General features: G+C 34.6%; 1 protein-coding gene across 4 annotated transcripts in view; it reads right to left on the bottom strand.

Moving 5' to 3' along the window:
- The window catches only part of DMXL2 (Dmx like 2), a 156,633-nt gene that overhangs the window by 6,757 nt on the left and 122,349 nt on the right, over nt 1-27,527 (bottom strand). The window contains exons 22-39 of one of the 4 annotated variants that reach the window (XM_043555425.1): nt 27,306-27,471; nt 25,704-25,968; nt 20,842-21,932; nt 19,879-20,070; nt 18,246-18,322; nt 16,761-16,891; nt 14,745-14,993; nt 11,182-11,360; nt 8,853-8,983; nt 8,209-8,294; nt 7,605-7,806; nt 6,650-6,767; nt 3,359-3,421; nt 2,473-2,559; nt 2,269-2,390; nt 1,003-1,141; nt 281-341; nt 20-147 (exon numbers count right to left, since the gene is read on the bottom strand). In XM_043555425.1, the coding sequence (XP_043411360.1) occupies nt 20-147; nt 281-341; nt 1,003-1,141; nt 2,269-2,390; nt 2,473-2,559; nt 3,359-3,421; nt 6,650-6,767; nt 7,605-7,806; nt 8,209-8,294; nt 8,853-8,983; nt 11,182-11,360; nt 14,745-14,993; nt 16,761-16,891; nt 18,246-18,322; nt 19,879-20,070; nt 20,842-21,932; nt 25,704-25,968; nt 27,306-27,471 (3,487 nt within the window). The remainder of the gene's footprint in view (nt 1-19; nt 148-280; nt 342-1,002; nt 1,142-2,268; nt 2,391-2,472; nt 2,560-3,358; nt 3,422-6,649; nt 6,768-7,604; nt 7,807-8,208; nt 8,295-8,852; nt 8,984-11,181; nt 11,361-14,744; nt 14,994-16,760; nt 16,892-18,245; nt 18,323-19,878; nt 20,071-20,841; nt 21,933-25,703; nt 25,969-27,305; nt 27,472-27,527) is intronic. The other 3 variants (XM_043555426.1, XM_043555428.1, XM_043555427.1) reach the window with 3 other exon arrangements.

Raw genomic sequence — 27,527 nt, 5'->3', positions numbered from 1 at the left:
ACCCCACCCCCAAACCAACCTTGTTGCCTTGTGAATTAAAATATAATCTGGTAACTCTTGCATTGCCAGCTTGGCGGAAACAGACAAGTTGCTGAGGTCGTGTCCATTCAAACATTCGTACACTGCCATCCTGAGCACCTGTAAGATCTAAAACACAAAAGGAAAAGCAGAAAATAAAAAATGAAAAAGCTAAAGAGTTCCAATATTTTCCATTCTATAAATGAACTTCAAAATGACAGAGGCCATTTATAATCCTTTGGATCATAAATAAAATACTTACAGTACTGATGGACTGGGTGGGACGTCATTCTCTTAACGTTATGGAGATTCCTTTTCATAAGCTTTAAAAGAAGATAAAAAACCAAATTCATTCAGTGCATTGCAGAAGAAAGGGGAAGGCCAACTCTAATTCTCATAGCCTTTATTCTCTTACAACTGGAATATTACTAACATATACCCTGTTGTGGGTGTTCTGAACCACTGAACACATGATACCTGTCTGAAGGCTGCAGCAGCAGTCACGTACTGGCACAGCCCTGGCCCGTATGGGTCATGTGGGTACCAAGCGGCTTCATCTAGAATAAAGGGAACTCTCCTCCAGGTGCTCTCCCTGAGGACAATCAGGCGTCTCTCCAGACTCGTCAGAATAGAACATGAGAATGGGATCCCTTCAACCACAGTGGCTAACAACAATGTTATAGATGCATTTTTCAAATAGAGTAGACACAACTCCTCTTTGTCTCTGCTTTACCACTTTGCACCTCTCAGTTTGCCCATCTATACAATGGGAGATAATACTGTCACCTACCACCTAGGGTTGTTGTGAGGAAAAGCATGCTCCTGACAGAAAGTCACAGTATGTTAGCTAACTAACATTATTAGTTATGGGGTGCTAACTAGTCATTGCCCTTGTCTTGAGGATCGTTCCTGAGTCAGAGTGACTTCCACTTATTCTGGAGTGAGTCCACACCCAGAAACCACACTGAATCATAAGTAACATACCACACTAGCTCCCGTGCTCGTCTGCCCACTGCCCAGCCACGGCAGAGAGGAAGGTGGGTGCACCTGACTTGCTGAATAGGATGTGGCACTGGGCTGGTAAAGAGTTGTAGTGGAACCACGGTAATCAATATCATCTGAACTGTGAACAACATGCGTGTGTTACTACGAAGTGTTCTCTTAACACACATTCCAATTACACAGCTTCTTATGTATCCACAGGACAGTCTTTACTTTTTAAAAAATGAATAAATATCCATAAGGAAAACTTAGATATAGTTTCTAATCAGAGGCAATTTTAGTATCCGTTAACTTTTCCCCTTAGACAAAATATTTTACTGCACACAAGATGGAACAAATGTTTTCTCTGAAGAATTTAACACAAATATTATTTTTATCATGTATAGAAAAAGATTATAAGGTCTCTTCAAATATAGATATCCCATGTATCAAACTCATACATTTTAAAGAAATCTGAGTTTAAAGGCTTCTTCAAGTACTGGTAATCATCACATAAAAATGTTACAGTAATTTTTATGATGGACTATATCATATTACATGGTTACATCAACTCTGACAGTATGATACTGAGACCTAGTAATATTATATCCTAAGAAAACAGAACCCTACAGAACAAGGAGAGAGGTGATGATGGCACCATTCCCAAGCACGTAAAATGTCCAAGAGTGTGGAGAAAAGCAAGAGGGAAGGCGAGTATGGAGGAGAAACCCCAAAATAGGAAAGTGTTGCAAAACATTCTTGGTGCAGTATCCACAGCGTTACTGAAAAATGAACTTGTCTACATCTTCATCTGTAAAAAAGGTATGCCTGTAAGGTGATAATCAAGAAGGAATGATGAAATTTACCACTAAATGTGACCTATCAATCAGTCTTATTAACATATTGGTATATTCTGCTTTTTGTTTTAATTATCCAAACCAACTGAATTTGCTGAATACTGTGTAATTCCTGACATTTCTTTGTTAGGGTTAAATGTCAATGTTGTAGTTATTGGCATTAGGCTTTGGTGTTGGGGATTATTCTGAGTCAAACACTATGAATAGTTCCGTGTGGAATGGCAGAAGTATGAGTAATCTGTTCACTGATTTAAGAAGAGCCTTTCATTGGCACCTAAACCAATTTTATTGGTTTCCTACCCAAATAAAGAGATATATATACTTTTCAAGATAATTCAAATCTGCATAACCATTTAATGGGTTCTTTTTTAAGAATACTACGTTTAAAATGGACTACACAAGGCAGACTAACCTTTTGGATTCTCTGTCATATTCTTCTCCAATCCATATATACGACTGACAGGCCAGCAGAGAAGTAACATCAAGTTCTTGTACATCATGTGTTGAAGCCAAGACAATTTCGTTACAGTTTGCCTATAAAGCAAAGGCAGAGTCAATAATTTAAGTGACTTCACTAAAATAATGGCACAATCTTTACAATGACTAAAGCTTTTACCTTATTAATGGAAAATGCCATGATCATATCTGATTCCTTATGAATGATTTTCGCCTTTCCACCCGGATAGCCCAGATCAGCTTCAACCTGCAAAACGTTACCAGCAGTTAGTTGTTGTGTAGCTCCATGCGAGACACACACACATTCCACAGAATTAAAAGAAGGATAAGAAGAAAGTGTAGCAGCAGCAGAAGCAAGAAAAAAGGTACCAGTAATTTTAGTATGTTGAGAATTAACTTTGGAATTAGCTTAAATTCTGATGTCCTGTAATCATCCTGACTATAAAGATTTCCATTATGATGACAGGATACTAACTGTCATGAAAGATAACTAGTAAGTTTTTATTAGTATTTGTAACAGCAACGTGCCAGGTGCATCTCTTCCAAAAGTGTGCGGACACTGCAGTAAAAATTTGTATGCAGTAAGAGGCACAGGGTGGAAGAAAAAGAGAGTAAGACAAACAAGTCACGTAAGAAATTAAACATTTTAAAAGAGAGTAATAAGACAGGAAGTAGGACAAGTTGGGAAGAACAGTTAGAAAGGGATGAAGGAGACTGATGAGAGGAAGGTGCACTGGCTTAGGGTCAAAGGTGACAGAAGGAAAGAAGATGCAGGATCAAGGAGGAAAGATAAGATAACCACGTGTTTAAGAACAGGCTGGAAAAGGGGACAGAAGTGAAGATGGAACAGGAAGAAGGAAAGAGAAGAACCAATGCTTAGGAAGAGCAAGTCAGACATGGTGGAGTTTCCTAACCTACACCACTGAGATGTATGGGAGCAACGCATATTTCGATTAGCTGGCTAGCCAACGGGTTAGTATTAGAGATGAAGGTTAGCTCCTCGAAATTTAAGAATGAGCTAAAAATACAAGAGCGTGGAACACTACCTTGCTGTGGCAATCCTCTGCTACGCAGTTTTGTCTGACCTGTTCCACACGTTCTTCTACAGACTAAGTAACACCACACCGTCACAAACACAAAACACATGCATGAAATGAAATTATAAAGAGAATGAAAAATTTCAAACTGAAGTGGTCACTCCATAACTTAAAGATGCTAATTTGTAAACTTCCCTTTTAAAAGCACAAAATCAAGAAAGAAAAACTAAGTAAAATGTGATGTCATCAGATGAACATAATACAAAGCAAAACAGGCAAAATTAATGTGCCTATTACATACACAAAAGCTGTCTCAAAATAAAAATTAGTTATTTGTATGCCAGTTATGTAACTTAAAGCTCTAATTTAAACTGCAGTGTCTAAAAAATAAAACCTGCTTGTATGAGAAAATGCACTGCACAGATTCCTAGCCTACAGAGGTTTATTTCAAATACCAATTAACACTATTTCTAAACACAGATTCAAAGTACTGATAATTATTTCACTCTTACTCATAAGAAATATATCCATGAAGGGGTAGTAAGGGACTGAAACTCACATCAGCTGTTCACTATAAACGATATTTTCTCCTTACAAGTAAATAGATGTTTGATAAAATGGCGCACAAGAAAGAAATCACACAAAGAGCTTACTCCTGGTTGATGACAAGGTCATCAAGGATGGCTACAGTCAGAATAATAGTTCTGCTCTTCTGTGGAAACCTCTGAAGGTTTGATCATAGCAATACACCCCTCCTAATATCTCTTCAAGTGATTGCTTCACTTTCAACCAAAAGGGCCAAATTCTCTGTGCACGCCTTCAGCGACTGCCTAGGGATGCTACAGAGGAACAATGACAGAAAGGTAACTATGTGCAAGGCCCACTCAACAAAAGCCAAACCGCTGAACAACCTGTTTGCCTTTAATCATAAATAGCGGACTTTGCAACATTTACTGATTTCACAAAAACTGTCTTGTGGAATATTCTTCTTTAACATATTCAATGAGTAAAAATATCTTAAGAATATACCTAAGATTTCAGCATTTCTCAGGATAATTTTCTAAGTAATTTTTTAAAATGAGCCAACATTTTAGAATTTTTAGGATGTTTTTCAATTTGACTAATTAATCAATTCACTGAATTTACCAAATTTATGAGTACTACAATGCTACTTAATAATTTAAAAAGATAATCCACTCTTACTGAATGGATAATTTTGACAAATGTTCCATATTTCTGAGCTTAGTGACCAGTTTTTATTTTATCTTAACAGCTTTAACACTTTTTTTCAATTTTTTCCTTACTGAAAACAAATTTTCAGTAGATCTGTGCTATTCAAAACAGTAGCCATTAACCATATGTGACCATTTAAACAAAATTAAGTCACACTGGCTACTTTTTTTTTAAGCATATTTACCTATTTTGAGAGAGAAAGAGAGAGAGAGAGCATGCACGGAGAGGAGAGCAAGACAGAGAGGTGGGGGAGAGAGAGAGAGAGAGAGAGAGAGAGAGAGAGAGAGAGAGAGAGAATCCCAAGAAGGTTCTATGCTGTCAGTGTAGACCCCAACACAGGGCTCGAACGCACAAACTGTGAGATCATGACCTGAGCCAAAATCAAGAGTTGGATGCCTAACCAACTGAGCCACCCAGGCGCCCATACTAGGTACATTTCAAGTGTTCAGTAACTGTATGTGCCTAATAACTATTGTATTGTATACAAAAGATATAGATTTCCATTATCACAGAAAGTTCTATTGGACAGCACTGAACAAGATAGTAATTCCACACAACAATTTGAAATCCAAAAGGTACAAAAGGGTACATGATAAAAATTCTTCCTCCCAACCAAACTCCTACCATGCACTTCCCATCCTTGAAGCCAACCAATGCTTACAGAGCATTTTAAGAAATTTCACCTCGCTGTTCATGGAGACCCTCTGCTTGTAGAAAATATGAAGAGAACACACAGTATATGGGGCTGCTGATACCAACCACACAGAGACTGAGGGATATAAAGGAGAGACTAAGGGGCAGAAGGAGGGAGAGGCTTAGTTACAGAAGAAGGAAACCTAAGAGAACAGATCCTGAAGACAAGACTAAGGGTTCAAGCAACCTAGACACCTCATTTCCCACAACTCTTGAGGCTCTGACAATCCAACCAAACCATGCTACAAACCTTCTAAATAATTAAACATATTCCATTTTCAAGGAATCATTACATTTAATAATTAGAAGAACTAAACACTCAAAAAACTGATCCTTTAATATACTGGCTTTCTGTGAATAACAGAGTCCTAATTGAGCAGGTATCTTTTATGTTAAATCTATTTCTTAGTTTATGAAATTTGGATAAAGCATCACTACAGGAAATACTGTCAACAGTCAACTAAATGAAAGAGAATGAAATCTGTGATTTCCCTAACAAACCCTAACAAATGGAGATGTGGTTCTCTATTTTACCTTGGAAAACAGAGCCATATTAACTGTCCCTCTCAGTTTTCAATTTTCTAAGTGAAATATAATTCATTGTTCTGTTCTCATAGATTTTGTTTGCCAAATCTTTAATCTAATCTGACACTCTACTCTGTACACTCTCTATGCTGCCCATTATCTCATGAAGTAGCCACAAGGACTGATATGCTCATGTAACAGATCTGTGCCCTCCTCTTTTACAAGAGATATTTTTAAGTTCTAAAGTACCAGTCTCCCAAATTCCTGATTCTTCTTGAACCCTGTATGACATTAAATTACTAATTCACAATCAGCTTAAAAATCACTGTGCAGTGCCGAACTTCTGCATCACTTTGTAAAAGCAAACTTCCTTCATCACATATTCATATTTCTGTAGTTTATACTCTTTCATAAAAATTATCCTGAATTCGTTTCCAAAGTTTATCCTGTTCATTTCTAAATGCTAAATAAACAAAATACTTTTAAAGGGCTATGTTAGATTTCCTGTTAAATGATATTCAAAGAATCATAACAGAGAGTACACTCATTTATATATTAAATCACCCAAATAATCCATCACAATATTTATTATTTGTAAAAGCCCAACGGAAAGCCTTGCAAAGAAGTACCAACTTTCACTTGGTTATACGTGATTTACCAAGGGACCTATGTTGTCTCATTGTTATAAAATGAAAAGTCTAAGATTTTATCTTATAGAAGAAATTCACTGTAGTCAGGTAAACTATTACCCATAATGTATGAAAGATAATTAGGCTGCAACCAAAAAGTAAATCATTAAAAAAGTTAAAACTAAACAAAAATTACAAAACATTTTTTTTTCCAAAATACCTCACTCTGCTTTCTTTTCTTAGTGAAGATGTATCTAATAAATGTCTCTTGAAGGACTTCTTGTTTCACAAGGAAATGCCAGAGTCTTTTGACTGGAAGTGCAGAAGAATCCCGGGACCTATTAAAAAAAAGGAATACATTTTATTTAATTCTGTAGAAAATGTGCTTCATATCTGCAGAAACTTTAAAAAAAAAACCTCCATTATCTATTGCAAAGAAGATACATCATTAAGTTCAGCAAAGTTTTATAATTTTTTTTCCTTTAATTTTTAGTTCTTCTAAAAATACTCCTTTATCTGGCAATTAATTCTCTAATTGCATGGTTCTCTGAATGAACAGGTTGAGCTGAGAGTCAAAAGAAGCTATTATTCTCTTTTTAAATTATATTGTAGGTTGGTTCTGTTGGTTACATAACATCACCAGTGAATATAAAGTCACAGAGTTCATTTTTAACAACCCCCCCCCCCCAAAGCTAAAAAGCCTGTTTTTTCAAGTTTATCAGTGATACTCTTAATCACAGGACAGGTGCCTCACAAAAAGTATGCTGCTTATCCAAAGGACAGACAGGAGGGCAGGTAGAAGACCAAAACATCAATAAAAAACCTTAATATATCTACTATTAAATTATTGCCAAAATGTAAGTAGCACCTTGTTTGTATATGTAGATTATTATCCCAAAATATTTCTGTATGAATTCTTAAAATGGCAAAATATAATAAATGCTTTTTCCTGATTAAAAAAGTAATACATCTATTCAATTATTGGTCATCCTGGGAAAAATGTTTTCTATCCAGATTATTCTAATGTTTTCCTTCACATATATTGCTAGAAATAGAACTGTAGGTTCAAAGTTATGAATGTTTTACAAAAACATAATATAAGCATATTTTGCCAAACTACCTTCCAGAAAAGTTAAACCAGGCTACATTTTCATGGGCATTATAAGCATCCTTACTTGAATGGAGTATTTTCAGGTTCTAGCATTGCTTTATTTCGAAGAATAGCTGGTCCGGCTCCTACTGAAAGGTCAGTTGGGTAAGTGTTGATATAGTTAGGTGGTGGACCTTCAAACTGATCCATTTTCTCTTGCAATATCTGTTCCCAGTTCTCCAAGTTTTTAATGACAGCAATACCTAATGGTGATGTTACAGGCAATTCTAAAAGAGGACAGAAATGCCAACTTGTTTTCATAAAAATGTTGATCATCATCCACATATTTAAAAACTCTGAAATTTTTGGAGCCAAAACCTCTGAAAATACAAATAAACCTGAAAATGTTGATCTAATACTATTTGAATTCTTAGTGCTTTTAACAAAACAGAAGGCCAGCTCTCTAAATTGAGCAAGAAAATGTCTAGCTTCTCCAGTCTGATTTCCTGCTTTTTCTTTCAACCCTCTGGGTAAACAGTGGTGCTTGCTATGAATTAAAACCATAGACTGGAGCCTAAAGTACACAAGATCTCATCAAATCTCCAATTTTTAGTACCAAACGCTCTTTTATGTAGATTTCTATGAAGAGAAACTTGATGCTAATATATTTAAGAACATTAATTACCTACCAGAGAATTCCAATCCAGCAATGGGAAAGAAATTCTTGACGTTGTGAAGTACTAGCTTAACCATTGTCAAATGCAGAAGAGCCCAGCTGTTCAAGGGAAACAAACAAACAAAAAGTTCTCCTTCACTGAAAATAACATCATGAGAGAAGCATAGTAATGATTCCTGTCAATTGTTTAGCCCAATCTCCAATCCAGAAAAAAAGTTGTTTCTTTTCTAACAACTTAAACCTTTGTCATATAATAGAAAATATGTTAACAATGTACAATTGGAATACACTTATAATATCTGAAAACCACCTAATGGAAAAAGATTTATAGTCACACACAATCTAATAGCATATCAATGAACATATACTAAGTTCTAATGTCACATCAATAAATTACATATTTTTTCTAACTGAAAATGTTTGTGTTTCCACTCTACATGTAAGCTATTCTTAGACACTAGATGTGAAAGAAATACTCTACTCTCTAGAAATTTAACCTCAAAGATACAGAATTACTAACCTGAAAATGTAAGTCAGCTCTTGTATAATAAATTCATAATAGTATTACTTAAAATTCCTAACATCAGGATTTTTTTTTTACAAAAGAGAGAGAGAGAGAGAGAGAGAGAGAGAGAGAGAGAGAGAGAGGAAAGTTACCTATAGGAATTTGGATCTTGGTGCTCCTGTATTTGTGTATCTGAAAAAAAAGCATCATCTTCTTCTTCATCACTATGAATGCTTTCATCAGAATCATATATAACACCACTATCAGACAAAGGGAGAAATGGCTGCAATAAAAGATAAAGTTATTTTTTAAATATATAATCAGGTTGTTTTTGTCCTAACTTAATAATGAACATTTTTAAGTGGTGTCTAAATAAAAACTTCCTTTCACAAATGATACTAGGCCTACGAAAGTCAAGAAAACTAGTCAAAACTCTCAGATTCAATAAAAAAACTCAATACCTAGATACAATATAAATACTTCTAGAGCATTAATTATAATAGCCAAGTTATAGAAGCAAACTAAGTGTCCATTGATAATCTATAAAGATGTGGCACATGCACAGAGAAGTATTACTCAGCCATTAAAAAGAATGAGATCTCGCCATATGTGACAACATGGATGACCTAGAGGGTATTATGCTGAGTGAAGTGAGTCAGAGAAAACAAATACCATATGATTCACTTATATGTAGAATCTAAAAAACAAAACAAATAAACAAAAAAACAGGAACAAAATCATACAGAGAACTAGTGGTTTCCAGAGCAGAGGGAGATGGGCAAAAGAGGCAAAAAGGATTAAGAGGTACAAAGTTCCAGTTATAAAATAAATAGTTCACAGGGATGATAAATACAGCATAGGGAATAGGGTCAATAATACAGCAATAATGTTGCATGGTGACAGCTGAGAGATACACTTATTGTGGTTAGTACAGAGTAATGTATAGAATTGCTGAATCACTGTTTGTACACCTGAAACACTGTATGTCAACTATACTTCAACAAAAAGTAAATTAAAAGAAACAGTAAAACATATGTCACAGAGGGGTGCCTGGGTGGCTCAGCTGGTTGAGCATCTGACTCCTGACTTTGGCTCAGGTCATCTCATGTTTGTGACACTGAGCCCAGTGTGGGGCTCTGCTGACAGCGTGGAGCCTTCTTGGGATTCTCCCTCTCTCTCCCCCTTCCCCTCTGGCTCTCTCTCTCTCTCAAATAAATACTTAAGAAAAAGTATATCACAGAAATATTAGAAAACAAGCCTTTTCTTATATATCAAGAGAACTAGCTAGACAAGTTGAAAGAAAAAAGACACACTGAAAAACATAAAATATCAAAGGAAAAACCTTATGAAAACAGACAGCTATAGTGAAGGAAAGCACAAATCCTTCTAAAAGCTATATACAGAGACTCAGACATGTAAAAACTATAATTCTTTAAAATTAATTTTTAAGTTTTAAGTTAATTGCCATAAAAATCCCCCTGGGTATTTCTTTTCCTTTTTTGAGGCTTTATGATGATTCCAAAGTTCATAAGGGAAGAAAAAATAGACGAGAATAGCTGAGAAATCTTTTTAAGGTGAAAGATACCATTTGTAGTGGATATTAAAACAAGTAATTAAAAGAAGTGCAGCCTAGATATTGATCAATGGAAATACGGTCCAAAAGTAGTATATGTATAAGAAATTAATCTATGACAAAGATAACAAAAGTGGGAGGAAAGGAAAAATGACTGGTTACGATAACAAAAGCAAATCTTCAGAACTCACCTTGAAAGACTTTTTAAAAGTGGGATCAATACCTCAAGAACTCTGAGATCTAATAAAATTTTTAAATGGAAGGTGGCATGATGAAAGATGTATTTCCTATATGGACATACAGCAAGGTGACCACAGCATTAGCATGTGTAAAGAGGGCAACATTAATAGAAGGAAGGTGATTAGTCTGAAAAAGCAAAGCGCTGAAAGTACTAGTAGCATGTACTGAACATGGTATGAAATGCAACTATAATGGATCTAGTCTCTGGGAGTATTCTGATACCCAGAGTTCTATCTGCTTTGGAGAAAGAGAGACATGTCATGGGGCTGAACTCTGGCCTGATGAAACCCCCAAATATCCATTTATCTCCTCTTGCTCTAATTCCATGGTGACCAAGGGAAATACTGATAACTAGACACAGGGAACTAGATGGCAGACACAAGTATTCCAGTCACTAGAAAACAAGGATGCTGATTATGTGTTAATAAAACTGACTTCTGGTTTAGACCCAAATCCTATACAATTTTCATTTGTCCCATCCATATCAAGTATCTGACCATCATCATCTTATCATCCCTGAATGAATATTCAGTTTCTGGACTTGACAAATTAAATATCTAAACTATACTTGTTCCACCCAGAGGCTGCCTCACCATTGCTATGTGATGCACACATAAGAATAAAAAAAAAAAACCCACATAAAAGCTTATATTCCTTAAACCCCTTACCTTTGCAACAAAATAATCCCACATACTAAGTTCAGGAGGAATAAATTTTTCTTTGTAAGATGGTCTCTCTGCAGGCACTGGTGGGGGGGTAGCATCTTTTACAGGTCGTCCAGGGACGAGCATTCGCATGTTAAATCTTCTACGATGTTTATCTATGTCTTCGGAAGGAACAGGAGGTGCTGAATAAAGATAGAGGGAGAAAACAGCATTTATCTTAGAGTTAAAGTTAACTTTCCTTTCAACATACTCCTGCCACGTTTTAGTGTAGACTAAATTACTTGTATCTGCATTAGTTTTCCAGGAACCATGGCAGAGACACACATGAGGATAGAGCATAAAAGAATATCTTGCCATGAAGCACACTGTATGCTATTCAGAACAAAGATTAAAGTAATTCTATTTACAATGCATTAAATACATGACATATTCATTAGTGCTTGAGTAATTATTTCTGGCCATGTTGTTTAAGAAAGATTCACTGAAGCTATAGGATGTAAAGCATGCCTTTAAAAAAGAAGGGAGAAGCTCCACGTGAAAAAAAAGAAGGGACAAGAGAAACCAGTAACTAGAAGTTTAGGTGAATGACGATGATAACAGAGGAATATAATGGAGTAAACACTGCTAAGAGGGTTATTTAAAATGAACCCAAGAGGACATTGAGGAAGTGGGGCTTATGCACATCTCCTGTCTCACATTCTCTGTAATTGTTGCTGAACCCCACTAAAAGCCGAGGCATCTGCTGCATTTAGAATGGACACGAATGGACTTTCCACCTAACACCAGCCCTAGCAACCAATCACATATAGATGAATGTAACTATAGCTATACCAGCACCAATCACATTTCCTTCAAAACAACTTCTGTAAATTCCCTCTTTCCTCCTTAAAAACTCTAGCCTCCTTTGTCTCTCCAGAGCATGCTTTTGATTTTGGTTGACTCGGTGTCTCCCAGACTGCAATCCCTAAGATCCTAAATAAACACATACATTTTATTTGGCAGCTTGCAATCTTGCTTTCTTTTTTCCCCCGGATGACAAGGAGTCAACTTCAGTTGACTGAGGAGGGGAATAACAAGAAGAGTGCAGAGCTGGGCTGGCACTAGGCTGTGGATGTGAAGCTGGGAGCTTATCCTATGGTGATCCTCACAAACACTTCTTAAGTTAGTCACAGGGTGAGGTACTATTGCTTGGTCAATGACAGAGAAGATGGAAGATGATGATGTAAGAAGAGCGAACGAGTACAGTGGGTAGTAAAGACTGAGAAGAGTTAGATATGAGGAACACATAAAAGTAACACCAAAAGGATTCAGGAACTAACTAGAGGAAGGCCAGAAAGTAGAAGTCAACAGCTCCTCTCTTAAAACTAGTCACAGGAAATGATAATTCTATCTTGTTCCCTCTTCCATCATATCCCACATACAATTCATCAACAAATCCATCAGCAATATCAAATTATAGCCAGAATATAACCACTTTTCACCCTACAACTACCACTCTCAGCTAAACCACATTTATCTTTTTTTAGTAAAATTTACATAAAAATAAAGATTTTTAAGTGTACAATTCAGTGTCATTTAGTACATTCACAATGTTATGCCACCACCATCTCTATCTAGTTCCAGAGCATTCTCATCCCATTTCATTCCCAAATGTAAACTCTAGAGTCATTACACAGTTACTCCATACTCTTCCCTCCCTCTAGCCCTTGGACAACAAATCTGCTTTCTGTCTCTATGGGTTTACCTATTCTGGATATTTCATATAATGGAATAATAAAATACATGACCTTCTGTGTCTGGCTTCTTTCACTTAGCATAGTTTTGAGCTTTATGCTGGTATGGCATGTATCAGTACTTTGTTCCTTTTTAATGACTAACACTCCACTGTATGTATGTAGGTATGTATATGTGTGTGTGTATGTATGTGTATATATATGTATATATATACACACATATATATATACCACATTTTGTTTATGCATTCATTCTTGATGGTAACCCACAATTATCTTTTAAGTGGACCATTACAATAGCCCCCTTCTTTTATTCTTGTTCTATAGTCTATTCTCCACATAGCAGCTAGAGCTGAAAAACCTAAATCAGTCTAGGCCACCCCTGCCAATAGTTTCCTATCTTTCTTTATAATAACTACTGAAGTTTTCACCATCCTAAATGACCTTGCTCCCAGCTGGTTGTCTTACCCTATCTCCATCCAAACTTCCCCAGCTAAAACAGCCATTCTGGCCTCCTCTGTAGTTCCTGGAAAAGGCCAAACTCAGTCCTACCTCATGCCTCATGACCTTGGTACTCCCTTCACCATCTGTAATTGCCTGAAATTACAGAGCCTGAAAGACTCTGACCCCAGATATCTGCATGGTATGATCCCTGACTTCTCTAGGACTCTGCTCACATGCTCTCATCAGAAATGTGTTTTCTGACCATTCTAATTAAACTGTTCCCTTTCCTTCATGACTCTCCATTTAACTCTGCTTTATTTTTATCATAGTTCTTATCATAACTGAAATACTATTATTTGTTAATTTGTTTACTGTGTGCTAACCTCCACTACATGTAAGCTTCATGAAGGTAAGGGGTTGTCTGTGTTATTCATCCCAAAGCCGACAACACTGCTTTGTCACGTAGTAGGTGTTAAATGAATGCAAATATGAATCTGCACTCAGAAGTTTTAAGCATGGATGACTTGATGAATGGATTACCATGAAAAAAAAAATAATAGAAAATTCAGAAAGAGAAAGAAGTGATTTGAGGGGAAAACTTTCAAATTTAAGGTTGGCTACAACAAGGTAGGAACAAGATAAAGACGAAGAGTCACCCACCCACATACGGGGGAGTGAAAGCAATGAAAGTGGCTAAGACATCCTCCCCTACTTTGACGTATACAGAAACTTATTCATTTAATTCAACCTTGGGCAGTAAGGACACAGATGAGAGCCAGTGCCATTTACACTCTTTGTGCCATTGATTCCCCATCTGTAGTAGGATAATTTCCAAGGATGAATTAACATGATTTCTGTTTCAGCACCAAGATGGAAACTCTTCCTATATCATCAGTCTACACCTTACATATCCTTCCATCTTTAAAAGTGGGATAAAAAATACCAAAAAAAAAAAAAAAGGCAGAAAATGGAATTTTAAAAACCGTATGCATGACTGGAAAAGCTATCTTGCACATGACCATGAACCTAATATGAAGCCAACTGTTCTCATGCTCTGTAAAGATTATGATGATTTATTTAAATCTTTTTTCTCTAAAAACTATCCTTTTCCCTTTCCATTCTTTAACACTCTCCTCACTTACCTTCACCTGTCCTCTATTTCTTTTTTATCCTCCTCAAATTTGTCCTGGTTTATCAAAAAATGTTCAACTGAAACTTTATTTTTATTTGAACATGAGTTTAGTTATTTACTATTCTAACCTAAGTGATGAGATTTTAAACATCACTGATTTTCAAAATAAAAATTCTTGTAACATTAGAAAATCTTTTACTTTTGCACTGGAAATTATTTACATTTACATATATTAATTGGTATCAAATTTATCTTACCTGCAATATTTTCTGCTTGTCTTTGAGGTTTCACAACAAGCTTCACACCCCCTCCAAAAACAGCAGCCCACATCCGATTATTTAATGGGTGGGCTGCAAGTCGAAACAATTCATTGGAGGAATTTGTAGCAAGAGCATGTATCAATAAACTTAAGTAAACAGCAACAACAGCTTCACACAACAAAATGTTCAATTTTGGCTGGTCTTCATCTTGAGCTGAACTCAAGAGATTAATGAGTGAGCTCACACCTGTATGGGTATATAATATCATAAGAAGTGTATCAGCAAAAAGCTCCAGAAGAAAAAATCCAAATCTGTAACTTAACCAAAATTATGTATCCATATTATGTAATATATCCATAATTTGAGCAACAAGATAAATGACAGAAATGGATTATAATCTATGGAATAAAATAAGCCCACAGTTTATACTGATGTAATAAATGAGTGAATAAATAAATAAAAAGGGGAGAAATGAAAGCTCTTCCTCATAGTACAATTTCAACTAAAAGTAAAAGGAATGATAAAATCAGAAGAATCACCATCTAGTAATCCCCACAATAATATCTGATTCAGGAAAGAATGGATGCTAAAATTAGTGGGTGAAAGCATAATATTTTACACAGTCTCAAACTACCTCTTCAAAAGAAACTTATTGATTACAAAGAAAAAATATTAGCTTAACAAATGTGAAATTTGGCAGCAACTACCTTAACAGGTGATCAGAGTTAATAGCACCAATTATGGAACTAACTGACGTCATATGCCTCTTGACAGTCTGAACTAAGGGCACACAGTATCTTTCTTGTGGTATCCATGCCAAACATATACAACCTGAATCTAATACTAAGGTTAGGAAAACCCAAATTGAGGGACATTCTAAAAAATAATTGTCTACTACTCTGCAAAAGTATCAATCATGAAAGACCAAAAAAAAAAAAAAAGAATTAAGAACTACTCTAAGACAGAGGAGATTCATGAGACATTACAACTAAATGTCACATGGAAGACACGAGTGAGGTAGCTGGAGAGATTTCTGAAAGATCTACAGATGAGAAGAACAATATTGTACAATGTTAAGATGCTGAATTTGAATACTGTGCTAAAGTTATGTAAGAGAATGTTTTTAGGAAAGACTCATGATATATTTAGATGTAAAAGGGTATCATGTATACAACTTGCTCCCAAATACTTCAAAAAAAATACGTAAATACATACACACAGTGAGAGAAAGAGAAGGATGAATGCTAAAGCAGGTATGGCAAAATGTTAACATGTGGAGAATCTGGGTGGGGGCTATACAAAAATTCTTTGTACTGTTTTTTCAATTTCTTGTAAGTCTCATTTATTCCAATAAAAATGAAAATGGAAACAATGTTTCTAGAAACTTACACACAAATCAATTTTAAATATCCAGTTTGAGTTTGTCACCTCTTTCTACTGCCACTCTTCACAACAATCACTAATATGTGAACTCAGAGTTATAAAGCAAGTAGAGTAAAACCTGAATGACACAGCAAACCAGGAAAAGGTATGAAGAGAGTGGAGAAGTCTGAAATAACTGACGTGGATGATGAGAAAAAGAGCTAACCAGAAAAAGAGAAGGACTGGCAGACAGCACAGAATGGTCACTCTTATCCCAACATACAAATTTACACTTGAGAGTAATCGTATTCTCTCTGATACATCTGTGAAAATGTCTCTGTGATACTGCTCTCTAATTTGGAATTTCTAAGGATAAGGAAGAGGATGTGCTCACCCTTGTGAAAGATGTTAAACCTTGGTTTTTTATGCTGGTCAACACAACTGGGTTTTGAAGCCTTAACTTCCTGAGTCTTCAGACAACATTACAGTACTTAATAATTCCTAACCCATGGCAGAAACATCATGAAAAACAAGCAAATAAAAAAACCATTCACCAATTCCACAAAGAACAACAATCAGGAAACCAGTTAGTAACTTTTTAAAATGGAATTGCCAAATAAGGTTTAAAAACCGAAACACTTAAATGCTCACCTGGCCACTGAGCAGGAGAAGAATTCGGTGTTGCATGTTCTTCAATACTTTCGGTCCTGAGTCTTCGACGATCACTTAGAAGAAGTCCTTGATAAGCCATTCCTGTAAACTGGTTTCCTTCTGTCTGACTGCTAAAACAAATAAGGTTTGGTTATTTATCACCCTAACAGAGGTAACTGGCAATTGTGCTTTATACATATTTATCTTAGATGATTAGAATGACATTTACTCCTTTTAAAAACTTTTCAAGTTGGTTGAAAATCTTTTCTATATTCACCCATTTTTATTAAAAAAAAGAGTCTGAAAGTAAGAAGAGTACTATTAGCACTAGACTATATTAGAAAGTTTCAGGGTGCTATTTTCTTGCATTTCTTAGCTCTGCAAAGTTGTGCAACCTTAACTTTGAACTAAAATATGAACTACAATCTGGAGAATCATATTTTAGAAATATCAAATCCTAAAGCCAAATGTGACTAAATATTTATTTCTCTCCTCTTTGTGGAGCTGGGGAAAATACAAAAGCAGAAAGTAAAGCTAACTCCCTTGAGGGTCAATCATTGCCTAAGGATGAGAAAATACACATTTAAAAAATATTTATTTGAATTCTCATTTAGTGCCATTTTAACCAGTGACTGATATCAAACAAGTTGGCTTTGATCATTATGATGATCATAGTAAATTAAATAAACTCTTTTTCCCTTATTTACATTTCTGACGCATCCTTATTGAACTGAAAGCAGAGTACAGGCCATTTTGAGGCCTGTATCAAATCTTCTCACAAGAGGCTCCTGAATTTACAAGAAAAAAAATCTAGACATATGTTTAATATAAATTTAATATGATTCTATTTATATTACAAGGTTTTTCATTTATTAATTCATTTAAATCTGGGTCATCTTTTCTAGTGATTCAATTTCTTACTACTTATGCTGCCCTCATCATTAAAATGTACAGTATACACTAATAAAGGTAATAGGACATTTAGAAAAATTTAAACCATTACTTCTCATCGGTATCATTTTCAAAGACTTCTATGTTATATGTAAATGGGTAAGAAAAAATGATTTTAGTAATTCTTTGTTAAGAAATGTCCTTTTTGATTTTTTAAAAAGTATTTCCTTTTCCAACTGAAAACAGTTAAGCAATATAGGAGCTAATCCAATGCTAAAAGAAATGGTTCCTAAAGAAAAATAGTAAATAGTGAAAAATTCTTTTCTTAAAATCAAAAAAGACAGTGATGATGATAATTTCCATTTACTATTTATCATTTTCTTATGCCTCTGTTGTTACTAGGTGACAGCTAAATTAAAGTTATTTTATTTCTCATTCTCTCTCATCTATTAGAGTATACATGGCAGTCATATTTGAGGATATGTCCATCCCTAGGAAATAGAACTTTGATATAAACTCCAGCACATTTTAATGTTTTTGCTGTATTAATAATTTAGCATGATTTCTTTTTTTTTTTTTTTTTTTTTTTTTTACCTGTAGCTATGACTGTCACATAATGCTTGGTAAATTGATGCAGAAAGTGATGCTGCTAGTGAATGAAGTGTGTGCACCTAAAACCAAAACAGCCACAATTACATTTTATACTAACATTTCTATACAACAGTAATATCTTAAATATTAAAAAATACCCAGCAGAGTGGCAATATCATAAATAACACTAAATCCTAAGACTACTAACTCTACTTTAAAACTTATAAAATAACACTCACCCAACTTAATATGAATGCCCACAACAAAGCTAACTGATTCAGAACACATTTATCAAATATTTACTAACTGTGAGCCTGCCATTTACCAGACCCTGAGCAAAGTGCCAATGTTCATCTATTACTGGAACTGTTCTACCTGCTAATGATTAGCTTAAAGATTAGTATTCCAAAAAAAAAGAAGAATAAAAATAAGTATACAATTTTCAGAGCTTTTATTTTAAACTGCCTTACAAAATTTCCCTTGATGAAAATAAATACTTGATCTTAGCAATAAAAATGAATTAAATGTTTAGATATATCAATCACTGTATGAAATGGCTGAGTTTTCAGAAAGCAAGTAACTTATTTAGTACTTATGAGTAGTGCATACTCTTAGAATTTTAAATTTAGAAAGTTTAAAAATTATCATTATCAAAAGTACATCCTAAAATGCCACACTGAATCAACATTTTCAGACCCATAAAATCTTAAAATTTGAAGGGAACTTAGAAATAGTTTCATACTCTTTGAATGTCTTATACAAATTTCTAGGAATGGAAACGTTTACTTAGAATTTAGTGCCTTTTCTAAGTGTCCATATTCACCTAACAAATAATTTAAGTAATCTCTGCTTAAATACTAATACAGATTAATTCATGCTATGGGTTGGAAGTCTCTAATAGGTTGATGTAACTCATGGGTCCTTCAGAAGAATGTACTCCTAGAGGTCAAACATGCCTTTGAAGTAAAATAAATAAAAAACAAAGATGTTGGGGACATCAACCACTGGAACTGGAAAAAGCATAGCACAAATATACACAGGCTAGCACAGAGGTTATCTGATCAATTCCAAATCCTGCCAAGCTTCCTACTGTTTTTTGGAATCTATCTGTTCTTAAGTTTTCAGCACAGGGTATGGGTTTCATCTGGAGGTAGTAACTCTTTGAAACCTGATGGCCCCTCACTACTGCACAGCCTCCAGCAAACACAATCATCAGGGAAATAGTAGCGAGGATACTTTCTCTGGGATATTTCCGATCAATCGTAGTTTTCTCAAAGATACTCCCTGAGCTTATACTTTCACAATATCCTGGCACATAGTCATAAACATTTCTAAATTAATGATTCATTTAATGGAAATGGAAGATTGAAAGGAATATTAAGAGATAAGAATAGTGTCTAGAAAAATAATTTTATAATCAAAAAAGTATTTGTCTTAAACTACTTTTCCATAATTAAGAGGAATGCTTCCTTTTAAATTACGTTCATTGGACAAAGAGTTTTCAACTGATTAGGATTGGGGAAGCAGCACATTAAGAGTACTTTACAATATTTCCTCTAAGTTCAACAGGAAGACAAGTATAACATATTTACCTTCTCAATGTGTACAATATCAACTGATATAAACTTTACATTACCTTCACATCTCCAACACTGGGATGAGGTGGTGTTTTCATCTGAACAATAGTGTAAAGTATATCATGGATGTGATTATTTAAGTATAATACAGGATTAGCTATGACTGTTTTTGTTGAAGCAATACTTGCTGAAAGCAGAGGTAGGGTGGTAGGCAATGGTAGTGGAGACTGGAGCTGCTTCACTGTAGTTTCCTGTGGGTTACAGTGGATTTTTTTTCAAGACAGTTAAAATGAAGGACAAAAAAAATCAATTAATAGTGGCTCAGTTAAGCATCCAACTCATGATTTTGTTTAAGTTCGAGCCCCATGTCAGGCTCTGCACTGGCTGCCAGAAGCCTGCTTGGGATTCTCTGCTCGCTCTCTCTCTCTCTCTCTGCCCCTCCCCTGCTCACGTTCTGTCTCTCTCAAAATAAATAAACTTAAAAAAATAGTTACATGATAAAAATACTAGTGATAAGGGGCGCCTGGGTGGCTCAATTGGTTAAGCATTCAATTCGTGATTTCAGCTCAGGTCATGATCTCACGAGACTGAGATCAAGCCCCGAATTGGGCTCTGCACTGTCAGCTTAGGATTCTCTTTCTCCCTCTCTCTGCTCCTCCCCAACTCATGCTCTCGCTCTCTCTCAAAATAAATAAATATTTTTTTAAAAAAACACTGGTGATGAACATCTGAATAAAAGCAGTATTTATTCACTCATTCTACAAAACTTTATTGAGCACCCAATCTGTACCAGTTGCTATGTAAGATGCAGAAGATATGAAGGCGAGTATGACAACAGCTGTGCTCTCAAGCTGTTAAGCCTACTCATAATCACTATAACTTCGATCTAAAAAGACACATGCAGAGCATAAATATCTGCCTCCTATGAATAGAGGAAATGGGCATATTTACATTAACTAGTAAAAAAGAATGACTAAAATTATTAAAATAACCAAGAATGAAAACAAAAGTGAAGTTCATACCTGCTGTGATTCTTGTAGCAAAAATTTGAGTTCCATCCTTACTGAGGCCAGACCACCACCCTGAGCCCCGTGAAGGCTACAGTAACTAAGAAACACTCTGAGGAGATCTTGGTTTTTCTGTAACCACAACTTTCGTCTTTCTGCATGTTCTCGTTTAGCCTGCAATCTCCGTCTTTCTATTTGGTGGCGCTCATAGGAACCTATATCTGGTTTGTCCATCATTTCTTCCTGGTCCAAAAGATCACTCTCTACCTTAGAATACGTTTTACTGGCATATTCCTTAATAACTGATTCATGGTTACATATCTCATGCAAGGCAGCAATTTCCTTTTCAAGCCAGTTATAGAGTTGAAATCTGAGTTTTCCACCATCTACTTCATAACCTGTAGCCAATGTTCTTAGTTCAGTCATGAGGATCTTTAAACAAGCTCTGAATTTTAGTTGTTCAGCAATCACATCAACTTCAGTATCACCTTCAAGACAATCCTCTTCCTGAGGAGTCAGTAACATACTAGGGTCTGAGGCCTTCTGATCTTGTCTATCTGTTTCCCTGGCATCTGTACTTTTCATTATTAAGCCAACAGCATCTTCTTCTTCTTCTTCTTCTTCTTCTTCTAAGGCACTATCATGCTCTTCACCCCAATCAAGATTAAGAGGTTCCTCATCAACTTTTACTATTGGCTGACTCCAGTCAAACTGTGATGAAGTTACATTTGACCAATCAATGCCAGAACTTCTACTGACATCACTCAGAGTCTTTGATTCTGAAGGTACATCATCTGTCTTTTTAGAAATATAGTCAGGCTGACCTTTTTCTGAAGGTAAGGCAGATATTTTGGTAACTTTTGGAATTTTGGAGAGTACCTCCAAGGCTAGAACAGGACATCCAACTTTAAAATGAGCATTTGCAGTGGTAAAGAACAATTTTCTTTCTATAAGGTTAATTTTATCAACAAAGTTTTTTTCAGTTTTGAGACCTAAGGTTGCCAAAGTTCCTTCAGGGGAGGCAAGGTTTCTTCGAATAAGCAAAGGATGAGTTCGAAGGTAGTTGTAGAAACTAAACACCACTGGGTTACAAGATTTGATGATAACTATAGAAATGAAACAGATACAATTATAAGTTACTATGTCAATTACAAAAGAATACATTACAAAAGAATAAGAATAATACATTACAAAAGAATTACATTACAAAAGAATAAAATGTCAGCACTTTCTCAAAATAAAGGATATTTAAAAATCATATATTTTAATATTGCTTATATATTTTTAGAATTTTTTAATGTTTATATTTGAGAGAGAGAGAGAGAGAGGGAGAGGGAGAGAGAGAGGGAGAGGGAGAGAGAGGGAGAGAGAGAGAGAGAGAAACAAGTAGGGAAGGAGCAGAGAGATAGGGAGACACAGAATCTGAAGCAGGATCCAGGCTCTGAGCTGTCAGCACAGAGCCCAAAGCAGGGCTTGAACCCATGAACCGTGAGATCATGAACTGAGCTGAAGTCGGATGCCCAACCAACTGAGCCACCCAGGAGCCCCAATATTGCTTATATATTTTAAATGGAAAGAAAACACATACACAAAAATTAACTGGTTCCTTTGCAAAAAAGGGAGGGAAGAACAGGATAGAGAAGTCAGGAAAGAAGCTAGATTTCTCTGAAAATACCTTGGTTTTATATACTTTATTTAAAAACCATGTCAACATTGTATGTAATTTTAAAAGAAAAATTAAGTTTAAAAAATCACAAGAAAAGCAAAAGCAAAATTAAACAAGTGATTCTGTATATCAAGCTGGTAGCACAACCACACAGAGAAGAACTATAAAGTGACTTTAAAATAGGCAATTTGACTGTACATCCTGACTGGGATATACCACAAAAACAAAAATAACTACTAAAAACAAACAAACAAACAAGTAAAAAAGCTTAAACTATTGCTATGAAAACATGTTGCTATGAAGAATTTTTGTATCATTATTCTGAAGCAATCACATACATACAAAATAACAAATATGTTAATGCTATGAGAATTCAAGCTTTTAATTATACACAGATTTGAAATCTAAAAAGAAAAAATCTATAATTTATATTGAATTAAAAATTTCAGTGTGAACTCATGAACGCTCATGTTTAAAAAATGGATATATATATGCATATATATGTGTGTAATATATACATATATACACACATATATATATCCTAGCTCCATTCATTAAAACAGCCTAGAAACAATGACCAAACCAACAGCAAATGAGGATCCCTATGTCTAGGCTGTAGTCTCTATTATTTCCCACCTAAAAGGATCCTTCTTCTAAAGGATGTCCATTTCCAGGTCTGGGGCATGAAATGTATAAGATGAGCCTGAAACATCTTGCCAGAACAAAAAGCAAAGACACTATCAACAAATAATGCCAAAAGGAGTCAATAACTTGTAGAGGCTCCAACTGGTTAAAAATGAGATAATCTGAGCAACCATAATAAAGTACAATGGATTAAGACACAAATCTATCTAAATCTGTGAGTTCAGATAAATAAAAATAAAAACTCATTAGTTGCCTTTGTAGTATGCTAGTGAACCAAACTTATTTTGAAAACTGGTAAAGAGAAAGAATCAAACACTTATGTTCCCTTCATTATGCATACCACTGGATTTAGAGTAATCAAACAGCTGCTTAGGGAGACTACACTCTCGGCAAGTATTCCAATTCATAAGAGAAGAATAGAATGACGCAATTAGAGTATCATCACTTGACGAACACTAATGAAATAACGGATCTATGCAGTGATCACTGATTTCTGTTAGCACAACAAAAAGCTCAACAAGCAGACATTATGAGTTCCCTAATAGAAGTATTCCACACCACCAGGAAATATTTCTGCCAAAAATCTCATAAATTACCAATATATATGAAATACAGACAACATGGGGGGAAAAACATGAAATGACACAAAATCTAAAAAGTAAGAAACTACAAAATAAACAATCTGACTTCTTTAACAAATATATTACAAGGGACAAGAAAAAGGAAGGAGGAAAAACTACGAATTAAAGTAAACAGGGGCACCTTGGTGGCTCAGTCAGTTAAGTGTCTGACTCTGGATTTCAGCTCAGGTCATGATTTCACAGTTTGTGAGTTTGAGCCCCATGTAGGATTTGGCACGGACTGCTTGAAGCCTGCTTGGGATTCTCTCTCCCTTTCTCTCTGCCCTTCTTCCCCCACCCCATGTGCACACACACTCTCTCTCAAAATAAACATTGAAAAATAATAATAAAGTAGACAAAAGAGACATCTCAGCAATCTTGAGGATCTTATACAAATCAATTGTATAAGATTTTATGAGACAACCAGGAAAATCTGAACATTGCCTACTTTGATTACTAATCAAATTTTGTTATGGTGACATGTGTTATGTTTAAGAGTCATTTTTTGGAGATTCATGTTGAAATATTTACAAAAGAAATGATATGCTGGAAATTGCTTCAAAATAAATCTATGTTTAGAATGGGAGGGGGTAAAAATGGTGGGTGTATATATGACATAAAGTTGGTTTAAGTTGATAACTACTGAAGCCGGGTGATAGATTCATAGACTTTAGATCTATTATTCACTTTTTAAATATATATTTGCAGTTTTCCACATAACAAGCGTTTAAAAAATAACCTATAAAACATTAAGAAATAAAAATAATCTTCCTTCTATAAAAATGTATACATTTTAATAAAATTACCTGGGAAACTCAGATACTTATTTTTTCTCCTAACGGCTTTATTACCTTTCCTTTAAAATTGTTAATATTATTTATTAAAATATTTCTTCTTTATGAAGAAGAATGTAAAAATGGGTACCCTAGTCCCTTTACCCATGCAAGCTTTTTTAGCATTTAAAAATAATATGTAATAAAAAATTTTTCAAGTTGTTATTTAAATTCTAGTTAGTTAACATACAGGGTAATACTCATTTCAGGAGCAGAGTTTAGTGATTTATCATTTACATATAACACCCAGTGCTCATCACAACCAAGTGCCCTCCTTAATACCCATCATCCAATTGTAACTAGAAAACACAGAATGAAAAGTAAAAGCTTTTTATCTCCCCACACCTATTCCCCAAAGTTAAGCAGTAACCAGTATTCAGTTACTTTTGATTTGTTCCAGAAAACAACAAAGGAGAGGAAGAGGGAGACTAGATGCAGTACGTATATGCACACACATGCATGTGTTTGCAACATGCATATGTAAATAAAATGCAACAAGAATCACACTGTTCTGCATCTAGCTTTTTTCACTTAATAATACAGCAAATATTAATACGTTAATCCACTTCATTTTCTAATGGCACACTATTTCTGTAGTATGGATATACTATAAATCATTTAATTATTCTACTAACAAACACTTAAAATGTTCTTTTTAAAAAATTATTGCAAACAGTGCTAATAAATACCCTCCAGATACTTTGAAAAATCTAAACTATTTGGGATAATTAGAAGTAAAGAATGCTTACCACATAAGAATGAAGGCCCATGCACTAAACCAGTATGTGTAACAACTAAATTTCTACTTAAAAAAAAAAAAAATGGCTGTATGATAATATGGAAGAACTATATAATGGGTAAAGGTTATGCATGTTTCAGTTTAATAAAATTGTTTTTTGTTTTGTATTTTTTTCTAAATGAACGTAAGTTCAGAAATAGTCTTCTTTTAAAAAAGAAAAAGAGGGGCACCTGGCTGGCTCAGTCAGTGGAGCATGTGACTCTTGATCTCGGGGTTTAAGTTCAAGCCCCACACTGGATGTGGAGATTACTTAAAAATAAAATCTTAAAAACAAAAAAGAAAGAAAGAAAAAGAGAAACCCTCAAATGTCCTACCTTGATATTCATCATCCTCCTTTGGTGTTTGTTCCAATAATGTGTCTAAAGCTCGGGTATAATCTTTCATTACCCAATAGGCAAGGCTACGCAGGAAAGGATCAGGATGTAACCTTTTGCAATCAAATCCTGAGCCATCCTTCTGGCAACCCAAAATCTTCTGATTTAGGATGGATATATAAGTGGATGAAGTCTCAAATTCAGATTCATACAAACGGGCGATAACCATGGCTAGCTGAATATCTTCCATTTTTTCAAGACATACCTACAAATTAAGATATTAAGAAATACCTATTTGATGAAAATTATTTAGAGATATGAAATATTCCACTGATACCCTGAAAACTACCATTTATATTATCATAGTGGAGGGAGGGGTCCAGAGGTTGGGATAGTAAAAGGCAATTAAATGACTGTTTTATAGGAGATTAAGGAATAGCAAGAAGAGTAAGAAACTAGAACTTAGTAGCTAGAAAGAAGAGACATAAAACAAAATAAGCCTAAGACAAATATCAACATCTCATCAGACTTAGGCCAATTTAAATTAATAACATTCGTTTTAAATTAAATATACTTACGACATTTGAATTTATATGTATCAGTTCCTCTTAATTTCCAAATACATTTCCACATAAGCATAATTATTACTATTTTAAAAGAACCTTTTAATTACATAACAAAAAAAACATGAAATAAAGCCACATATTCTATTTTTACTGTTAAATTTATATTCTAATGTAATTACTCATATTGAGAATCTGAGGTCATTTGGGCAATAAAAGCATCTCTCAGTCAATCAACATTTCTCTTCTTCACCTAAATGTCTTCTAAGTTAAACTTCCCATTCAAAATTATAAGTATTTTTTATTTAAAAAAATCATACATCAGAGATAATTTTGAAAATATGACCAATTCTAAATGTAAAGAATTTCTCTTTATTGGATATTTCCTATTTATTCTACCATGTAATACATTCCAGTTATATCTAGTATTTTTCCTTCACCTTTTAGGATTGTTCAGAATGATATTAAGTATCCTAAGAGAAAGAGCTCATAAATAAACAGAAACATTCATAATTTCTCTCTTAATCAGCTGCCAGGATTATATATCAAAAAATGCAGTGTTTTACCTCTTCATTCATTTTCTACCATCTAAGATGACTGCATTACAAAACAGTATAAATTGGAATTTCAGTTCCTTATCTATGAATTTCAGTTAGAAGAAAAAGAACTTAAAGTACCTGCCTGTCTACACCAGAGAAGGAGATTGTGACCTATACACACTTCAAATAGTTCAGAATCATAAGATGGCTAGGAAGAAAATATTCATAAACCATTTTTGCCATTTTTTGATACATATATGTTTGAAGTGCATATACTTATCTTGAAATGCAATATTCCCTATATAAAATTTTTCATTTAGGTTTCACACTTGAATTTATTTATAATTTTTTTTATCGCCATGCCACTATTTACGTTCAGTAACCTCTGTAGTTATTTGTTGTCCTTACAAACATAAGATAAAAAATTACATTCTCGTCTATGACCTTTCCAGATTTGCAATCTCTTAGAAGTATTTCATGTCATGTTTTCTTATTTATACCTCTATGGCATCTTTCAATGAACCAGCTAACAAGAAAAAAGCAGCAGATTGTTCAAAGCGTTGTTTTCCAAGTAAAGAGAAAGCATTTTTCAAAGCGGCTTTACGCCATCTATCTTCATTAAAGTTGTGGCTGAAAAATGTTGTCATTTTTTCATCATGCTGTGACCTGGGAACCAGAACACAAATATCAGCAGATAAGGAAATTTAAAATATTTTTAATCC

This window comes from Prionailurus bengalensis, chromosome B3, assembly GCF_016509475.1.
Source record: "Prionailurus bengalensis isolate Pbe53 chromosome B3, Fcat_Pben_1.1_paternal_pri, whole genome shotgun sequence".
In the NCBI taxonomy this organism is placed as follows: domain Eukaryota; kingdom Metazoa; phylum Chordata; class Mammalia; order Carnivora; family Felidae; genus Prionailurus; species Prionailurus bengalensis.
Note: the sequence above shows the minus strand (reverse complement) of the source record. Positions and strands in the feature narration are given on the sequence as shown.